Source organism: Sinohyriopsis cumingii, chromosome 15, assembly GCF_028554795.1.
Source record: "Sinohyriopsis cumingii isolate HCF-2022 chromosome 15, ASM2855479v2, whole genome shotgun sequence".
Classification (NCBI taxonomy): Eukaryota; Metazoa; Mollusca; class Bivalvia; order Unionida; family Unionidae; genus Sinohyriopsis; species Sinohyriopsis cumingii.
The window spans coordinates 143,516,766-143,526,687 of NC_142975.1; the positions used below are offsets into that span (position 1 = coordinate 143,516,766).

General features: G+C 44.2%; 1 protein-coding gene across 1 annotated transcript; it reads left to right on the plus strand.

Moving 5' to 3' along the window:
- The first annotated feature begins 1,293 nt into the window (after window positions 1-1,293).
- LOC149782965 (uncharacterized) lies at window positions 1,294-9,617 on the plus strand. Its single transcript, XM_089934521.1, has 2 exons — window positions 1,294-1,762; window positions 2,558-9,617. The coding sequence occupies exon 2, from the start codon at window positions 3,471-3,473 to the stop codon at window positions 7,821-7,823; it is 4,353 nt and encodes a 1,450-aa protein (XP_089790647.1). The 5' UTR covers window positions 1,294-1,762; window positions 2,558-3,470; the 3' UTR covers window positions 7,824-9,617.
- Window positions 9,618-9,922: the final 305 nt, after the last annotated feature.

Sequence of the window (9,922 nt, forward strand, 5' to 3'; positions counted from 1 at the left end):
TAAAGTGACTCTACTGTTTCTATTCCTGTGCCCCTGCCATGAACATAAAATTGCTTTGTCTTTCCAATAAATTGTATATAATTAAGCTTTCAAGCTATTGGGTTCTAGCTTTGGTCTCACTGGATAATTTCGCATGTTTGACACCACCACAACACCACACCCTAATTTTAAAGATAAGGATATGAGCCGAATAAGCGTTAATAATAATAATAATAATAATAATAATAATAATAATAATATTAGTGACTTTGTATAGCGCCTAATCTTTAGAAGCTCTAAGCGCTTTACAACATTAGACAACACCTATAAGATAAAAAAACATATAATGATATGATTACAAAAACAAACATCATGAAATTAAAAAACATTAAGAAAAGAACATGCTGAGAATATTTAAGGTAAGAAACATTATTAAGTCTTTAAGTTTGTTCTTGCAGTCAAAATAAGTGAGTTTTGAGAGCCCTCTTGAATGTGATCACTGTGTCTTTGTGTCTAAGTTCAGTGGGCAATTCATTCCACGTTGATGGGCCCTGGTATGCAAAAGAACGATGTCCATATGACTTTGTTTTCATAGTGGGAATAATGAGTATACGATTGTCAGAAGAGGAGCGTAAGTGTCTTGCTGGTGTGTACACATGGGTGAGGTCGGATAGGTATGTTGCACTAGAGTCCGACAGTGAAACGTAGCACTAAGAACAAATTTTGTGTTTGATTCTGGATCGAATGGATAGCCAGTGTAGGGTACAGAGCAGCGGGGAGGTGTGCTCTGATCGTGGTACTCTAAGCATGATCCGAGCAACTGTGGTTTGAACTTTTTGAAGTTTCTGGAGCAGATATTGAGATGAACCAGACAGAATTGAGTTACAATAATCCAGTCTTGAAAGTACTAATGAACACACGAGTGTTTTAGTGGCATCAACTGAAAGATATTTGCGAATGAAGCTGATGCGTCTCAGCTCAAGATATGCAGCCTTGCATATGTTCATGACATGTTGGTGCAATGTGAGAGTACTGTCCAGAGTAACACCGAGGTTTCGTACTGATTGTGTGAATTTAATGTTGGTGTTGCTGATATTTATTGTTTGAGGTAAAGGATGTGAATGAGAAAGTCTTTGTGTTGTGATCAGAATGGCCTCAGTTTTATTATCATTCATCTGCAGCTTGTTACATGTCATCCATGATTTCACATCAGAAATGCACCTCTCTACACCTTGGGTGGTAGCATCAACTTCAGTTGGGTGGCTAGATTTGAATATTTGGGTGTCATCAGCGTACAATTGGTGAGACACTGGATGATGATTGTGATGTTTTACCCCAACCCCTTGTATTATACATGTATTTATAAGTCTGTAAGTGGAGCCAGGTAAGCTTTGTTTTTCCAAGTGCCTAAGTTGGCTAATCCTCTTACGTAACCCAGTCTTTGTTTGAGCTCTTGAGTGGAAATCTGGCGGGAATCTTTGTACATGGGAACACGTGACGTAGACAACTTCAAAGAGCCGGAAGCCGACAATGGTAGGCTGGACAGTACATGGGGACACACAGACTGACATTTTTATGATTGACAGTTCGATCAAATGACCAGAGTCCGTCGCCATCCAGTCGGGATGCGTTGTAGGTGGGACTTGATTCGAGAAGCTGGCATAAGATTTGTACAAGCCTGAAATTCGTCAGTTGGTGTTTAAGAGTCGCAGTGACACACACTCCGTTAGCCATTCGTAAAAATTGGCGGAATTTAGGAAATTCATGAAATAGCTTCGATCAGGTAAGTTTGATGTTACGTTGATTCTGCTTGATACGACTGCTGTTAATTGAAGAGAATTTGTCGTATGTATACATTTTACTTGTATTGAAGTATGAATAGTTAATTATGACCTTAATATTTTGCATTTTTTTCATGACTTTAGCTAGTACTTTTGGTTACGATTGATTACGATGTTGATTCGTTGCATCATTATTCATAATGTTACTATGTACACCTTATTTTGTGAGGCGAAAATGTTCTCTTCTTTCGCTAGTAATATGTGTGCATATTATTTCGTGGATTATTACGTTTACGCCCTTTTGAAAGGACGATTTGTATTTGTGAAGAATTGTATTGCTCGCTAGCCGCTATAAGAATTAATATTTCTTTGCGTAGTTATATTTTGGTAGACAAGAAATTTGTTTACGTAATGATAGATTTTGCCATTGAGTAACGGATTGCCGTTTATCACCATTTGAATGTGAATATTGTGGATTTGGTACGCTTGTGTAGGAAATATATAAATATATATAAATATATAGATAGTCATATTACTAATCGTAGTAATATTTTAGTACAATCATATTTGAAATATTTTGTATGTATATACTGATAGGGCTCAGTATGTAGATATTTGAATCCTTTGTGTGATTGTGTTATGGCGCCATTTTTGTAAGCGGCGGAAGTGTATGGGAATTTCGATGTGTGCGCATGCGCGACCCAAATGTCCCGCCTTAAACTGATGGTTCAGTTCAGTGACGTAGTGTGAGGGAAGATTTTTATAACCCTATGCTAATGCATTATACCTTTCAACAGGAAGCTTTCGGGGGACGAAAGAATTTCAGAGAATTTCGGGGGACGAAAGAATTTCAGAGAATTTCGGGGGACGAGAGAAGTTCAGAGAATTTCGGGTGACGGTGAGAGATACCGAGTGAATTTCGGGTGACCTCAAGGGTTCCGGATACTAGAAGAGGAACCGGAAGTCAAGATAACGGCAAGGAACAAGGATTATAGAAGAGGAAGCGGAAGTGGAGATCACGAAAGGAGAGAAAGACAAGGGAACGAAGAGATTTAGATGAGTAGCACTCAAGAAGGGAAAAATCTCCTCACACTGTGAACTCAAATGATGATCAAAGGGATCATTGGGTGAAAGAGAGACATTGATTACTTTAAATTCTTTTAAATTTCATTTATTAAATTGTTATTGTTTAAATTTCATCTTTGTATTTCTTTTAATTTAACTGTCGGCATTGCTGACTGGGGGCTCGTAGCCATAAATATATTTAGTCAATAAATAATATAGTGTCCAGAATTAACCTTCTGAATAAGGACCAGGGGAACTTCTCATAATTCGTTAAAGTCTATAAGAAGAACCCCACCCCTAGACAACCACTACACCCCCACAGTGGGCGCTTCGTCCGGGATATGAATTAGACATATATATTATTTTGGGACTTAAAGTTATTGGTAGAAGTATTAGTGAACAGTGTGAGATATTTTCCATTCTTGGTATTTGAAATTTTGTGATTTTCTCATCTTGTATTTTTATTGTCATATGTGCAGGCTTTGTAGATCTTCCATTCATAGCAGTACGTGTGAAGCAGATATCGAACAAATATCTTACCTGAACGAAACTAGTTGTTGTCGACAGGTAAGTATTTAAACTGGTATTACAAATATCTGTATACTGTTTGAATTTTGAGACAAGGTATCACTTTACATTAGTATAATGGCTACCGAACGACAAATGATAAAGGAATACCGCGCCATGGGGTCGGAAGATCTTGGATACGAGGGAGATCGCCTGGCAACCTTTATAGAAGAAAGGATCAAGGAATGGAAGGCCGAAAAAGCAGCGGAAAGAGAAGCCCAGAGAGAACTAGCCAAGATAGCAGCGGACCAAGAGTTAGCCAAGATCGCAGCGGATCAAGCCAAGATAGCCGCGGACCGAGAAGCAGCGGACCGAGACGCCCAGAAAGAGCTGGAGCTAGCCAGACTCGCTCACACTCTGGAGATGGAAAAGGTCAGAGTTGAAGTTAGGACCAACGGACGGGACGACGCCAGTACAAGCTCTGGAACAACCGGCCGACCTTTCATCGACCACCGGATAGTCCAGATCAACATGTCACGCTTCAATGATAGGGAGGAGGCTATTGACGATTTTCTCGTCCAGTTTGAGAAACTCGCACGCGCTCATCAGGTCCCTGAACAGCACTGGGCCATTAATGTCTCAGCCTTTTTGCAAGGTGCAGCTCGGGAAGTCTACCACGGCTTAACTGCAGAAGAGGCTGATGACTACACTGCCCTCAAGAAGGCGCTTCTCTGCCATTATCGGCTGACCGCCGAGACTTACCGGAAACTTTTCCGGGACTCGGTGAAAAAGGTAACAGAGACCCACTCTCAATTCCACAACCGTGTTCGAGGTTTATTTGAGAAGTGGATGAAAATGGCCGAAGTCGAACGCACGTACGAAGGGCTACGCGAGGTAATACTCAAGGAACATGTCCTGGGTACTTACCGTCGCGAGTTGACAGTTTTCTTAGCAGAAAGAGAACACCGGACGCTCGAAGAGATCGCTAACATGGCGGAGCGATACGAGCAGGCGCACTCGAAGAGTGGAGGTTCCGGGGTTGCTGACCGACCCCGACCCTCTGAGTCGCGTCGTATGGGGGAGGTTGAGCCGGCTGTCCGTAACCGTCAGGGCGACGGGAAGGTCGGAGGGGCACCTACAGGTAGGGCTGCCGCCTATCGACCTGGACAGGCCTCACCCACGAAACCAGGACTTGCAAGTCGGCGAGGGCCGCCGACATGTTTTAATTGCAAGCGCCTGGGGCATTTTGCCAGGGACTGTCCCAAGGGCAGGCAGACCCAGGTGAATGTCGTAGCTAAGAAGGAATGTGTGCCGGAAGCGAGTCGCAACCCAGCCAACCTTGCGGCCGCAACTGTCAATGGTGAAGGCGCCACCATCTTGTATGACACTGGGTGCAGCGTCCCCGCGCTTGTCGACAAGAAATATGTCAAGCCGGAGGACTATACAGGGGAGGTAATAGAAGTTCAGTACGCGAACTGCGCGCGTGACTCATTACCAGTAGCTGTCATTGACCTCGATTCACCATACGTGAAGGGGAAAATTGAAGCTGCTTGCTTGGAGGGGCTATCACATGACGTCATATTGGGTTGCCGTTATGTGTTACCCCAGCCGAACCCCGAAACCTGCACACCTATGCCAGTGAGTGCTGTTGAAACCAGGGCCATGAGTCGACAGCCGAAACAAAAGCCAATCCAAGTTACATCGACACCGGTTAGTAATGTTATTCCAGCGGAGTTAAGGAAGCTGCAACAGGAGGACGCAACTCTGGCGCAGTTGCACAAACACGCAGAAGCGGGAACAGAAAGGGAAACTCCGAACGGCGCGGTGAAGTTTGTCTACAAGAAGGGAATCTTGTATCGCCACGCCAGGAAACACAACGAACACTTCAAGCAAGTCGTCGTGCCAAAGGAAAAGCGTTGCGAAGTACTGAAACTTGCACACGAGAGTCTCATGGGTGGACACATGGGAATTGCTAAGACGCGTGACCGTCTTGTAAAAGAGTTTTACTGGCCAGGGGTCCAGGGAGACGTAAAACGGTTCTGTCTCTCCTGTGACAAATGCCAGAGAATGGCACCGAAAACGGATCAGCGACCCATCCCTTTGGGGAGTACGCCCCTTATCGATGAACCATTTAGACGTGTTGCCATGGATTTAATCGGACCGATAAAACCCGCGTCTGCGCACGGAAATCGATATATTTTAACGGTTGTCGATTATGCTACACGCTATCCGGAGGCCGTTGCGTTGCGTAACATTGACACGGAAACCGTCGCGGAAGCTCTGTTTGCGATCTGGTCAAGAGTCGGAGTGCCCGACGAGATCTTGACCGATCAAGGAACACAATTTATGAGTCGTGTGATGGCGGAGGTGAATCGTCTCATGTCGATTAAACACCTCACGACTACACCGTATCACCCCCAATGTAACGGATTGGTCGAACGGTTTAATGGGACCTTGAAAAACACGCTCAAGAAATTGTGCGAAGGCCGCCCCAAGGATTGGGACCGGTATATTCCGGCCATGCTTTTTGCATACCGGGAAGTACCGCAAGCGAGTTTGGGGTTCTCTCCCTTTGAACTCTTGTACGGGAGAACCGTACGCGGCCCAATCGCCGTACTGAGACAGCTGTGGACAGACGACCACGCTGTAGAGGAAGTACGCACTACCTACCAGTACGTCGCGGACTTGCGCAACAAACTGGAAGAGGTTTGTTCTCTCGCGCAAGAAAATCTCAAACGAGCTAAGGCGCAACAGGCGAAAAATTACAATAAGCGCGCAAAACCACGTCAGTTTGAGGTGGGGGACAAAGTGTTGTTGTTGTTGCCCCAGGAACACAACAAGTTGCAAGTTTCCTGGAGGGGTCCATACGTCGTCACCAAGAAGGTCGGAGGTCAAACCTACCGGATACAGCTACCGACGAAAGAGAAATTGTACCATGCCAATTTGCTCAAGAGGTACCGGGAAAGGGAGACCGCCAGCGATTTTGTTGTCGCAGCGATAGTCACCGAGGATATCGAAGGCGATACGGAAGGTGCTAACACTGTCCCGAGCTGTCCATTAACGAGGGCCGAGACTCCGTCGGACGTGGAGTGTGACCCCATGTTAACTGAAGGCCAGCGGAACGAGATAGAGACCTTGCTGGCCGGATATTTCGACGTGCTAACAGAAAAACCCGGGAGGACGACGCTTGTCGAGTTCGGGTTAAAGATGGTGGACGACCGACCAGTTCAGCGTAAACCCTACCCCTTGCCCCACGCGAAACGACAAGTTGTAAGGGAAGAAATCGAGCAGATGATTGCTCTGGGAGTAATCGAACCTGCCGACTCTCCGTACAGCTCACCAGTAGTCTTAGTGCAGAAGAAGGACGGCACCCATCGGTTCTGCGTCGACTACCGGAAGCTGAATCAGGTGACAGAATTTCAAGTTGAAATGCTACCTGACCCCGAACATATCTTCGCTTCGGTCTCGAAAGCGAAATATTTTTCCAAACTGGATTTGTCCAAGGGGTATTGGCAAATTCCGGTAAGGAAAGAAGACCGACCGAAGCTTGCTTTTGCTACTCCCGACGGGACATACCAATGGTTGGTGATGCCGTTCGGGGTACAAAACGCGCCCAGCGTCTTTACCAGAATGATGCGGAAGTTGTTGGAGCCCTTGCGCGATAGGGGTGTCCACAACTTCATGGATGACCTCTTGTTAGCTACAGAGACATGGGGTGAACACCTCGCTCTGTTAGCTGACGTTTTGGAGCGGCTACGTCAAGAGGGCTTGACAGCCCGCCCTTCCAAATGTCACCTTGGTTTCAGGACATTAGACTATTTAGGACATACCCTGAGCCAAGGCACGCTGTCTCCAGAGAAGTCGAAGGTGGAGCAGTTGAGAAACGCCGCACGCCCCACCACGAAAACGGAAGTGAGGTCATTCCTGGGACTGGCCGGATATTACCGGAGGTATGTCGCTAATTTCAGCGCGATTGCGGGCCCGTTGTCTGACCTAACCAAGAAACGGACCCCGAGTAAGTTCGTTTGGACAGATGCGTGTGAGCACGCATTCCAAACGCTAAAGGATAGACTTACATCCGACGCAGTTGTTCGTCTACCGGACTTGGATAAAGAATTCGTTCTGCGCACCGATGCATGCGACACGGGACTGGGAGCAGTACTGCTCCAGGAGCATGACAAGACGCTTTTTCCTGTCGCATACGGCAGCCGGAAGTTGTCTGCTGCCGAGAAGAATTACTCAGTATCGGAGAGGGAATGTCTTGGAATCGTGTTCGGCATATCACGGTTCGAGCGATACCTATATGGACGTAAGTTCATATTGGAGACCGACCACCAACCACTCGCCTATCTGGCGCAGGCAAAGTTGTCCAATGGTCGATTGATGCGATGGTCGCTGTTTTTACAGCAGTACCAGATGCAGATCAGATACGTGAAAGGATCTGAAAACGTAGGCGCAGATTTCATGAGTAGAAGCGTCGAAATGATATAGATCATTTGTTATATTTTCGTGTTCATACTCAGTTTAGCATTTAGTTCATTTTGCTGATTTTGTTCTTTATATCGTGTAACACTTTTGCTTTTTTAGTTTGAGTGAATAAAATCCTCATTTTATTCTCAAGCGTGGGGGGATGTGATGTTTTACCCCAACCCCTTGTATTATACATGTATTTATAAGTCTGTAAGTGGAGCCAGGTAAGCTTTGTTTTTCCAAGTGCCTAAGTTGGCTAATCCTCTTACGTAACCCAGTCTTTGTTTGAGCTCTTGAGTGGAAATCTGGCGGGAATCTTTGTACATGGGAACACGTGACGTAGACAACTTCAAAGAGCCGGAAGCCGACAATGGTAGGCTGGACAGTACATGGGGACACACAGACTGACATTTTTATGATTGACAGTTCGATCAAATGACCAGAGTCCGTCGCCATCCAGTCGGGATGCGTTGTAGGTGGGACTTGATTCGAGAAGCTGGCATAAGATTTGTACAAGCCTGAAATTCGTCAGTTGGTGTTTAAGAGTCGCAGTGACACACACTCCGTTAGCCATTCGTAAAAATTGGCGGAATTTAGGAAATTCATGAAATAGCTTCGATCAGGTAAGTTTGATGTTACGTTGATTCTGCTTGATACGACTGCTGTTAATTGAAGAGAATTTGTCGTATGTATACATTTTACTTGTATTGAAGTATGAATAGTTAATTATGACCTTAATATTTTGCATTTTTTTCATGACTTTAGCTAGTACTTTTGGTTACGATTGATTACGATGTTGATTCGTTGCATCATTATTCATAATGTTACTATGTACACCTTATTTTGTGAGGCGAAAATGTTCTCTTCTTTCGCTAGTAATATGTGTGCATATTATTTCGTGGATTATTACGTTTACGCCCTTTTGAAAGGACGATTTGTATTTGTGAAGAATTGTATTGCTCGCTAGCCGCTATAAGAATTAATATTTCTTTGCGTAGTTATATTTTGGTAGACAAGAAATTTGTTTACGTAATGATAGATTTTGCCATTGAGTAACGGATTGCCGTTTATCACCATTTGAATGTGAATATTGTGGATTTGGTACGCTTGTGTAGGAAATATATAAATATATATAAATATATAGATAGTCATATTACTAATCGTAGTAATATTTTAGTACAATCATATTTGAAATATTTTGTATGTATATACTGATAGGGCTCAGTATGTAGATATTTGAATCCTTTGTGTGATTGTGTTATGGCGCCATTTTTGTAAGCGGCGGAAGTGTATGGGAATTTCGATGTGTGCGCATGCGCGACCCAAATGTCCCGCCTTAAACTGATGGTTCAGTTCAGTGACGTAGTGTGAGGGAAGATTTTTATAACCCTATGCTAATGCATTATACCTTTCAACACGAAGCTTTCGGGGGACGAAAGAATTTCAGAGAATTTCGGGGGACGAAAGAATTTCAGAGAATTTCGGGGGACGAGAGAAGTTCAGAGAATTTCGGGTGACGGTGAGAGATACCGAGTGAATTTCGGGTGACCTCAAGGGTTCCGGATACTAGAAGAGGAACCGGAAGTCAAGATAACGGCAAGGAACAAGGATTATAGAAGAGGAAGCGGAAGTGGAGATCACGAAAGGAGAGAAAGACAAGGGAACGAAGAGATTTAGATGAGTAGCACTCAAGAAGGGAAAAATCTCCTCACACTGTGAACTCAAATGATGATCAAAGGGATCATTGGGTGAAAGAGAGACATTGATTACTTTAAATTCTTTTAAATTTCATTTATTAAATTGTTATTGTTTAAATTTCATCTTTGTATTTCTTTTAATTTAACTGTCGGCATTGCTGACTGGGGGCTCGTAGCCATAAATATATTTAGTCAATAAATAATATAGTGTCCAGAATTAACCTTCTGAATAAGGACCAGGGGAACTTCTCATAATTCGTTAAAGTCTATAAGAAGAACCCCACCCCTAGACCACTACACACCCCCACAATGATGTATGACACTTGAGAGCGACTGAGTGTAGAGAATGAAGAGAACAGGTCCAAGAACAGACCCCTGTGGAACACCACAACATAGATCAACTGGGCTGGAGTGTATTCCATT

Bases quoted from the DNA above. Each gene is read 5' to 3' on its own strand.
- LOC149782965 (XM_089934521.1), top strand. From the start codon at position 3,471: ATGGCTACCGAACGACAAATGATAAAGGAATACCGCGCCATGGGGTCG.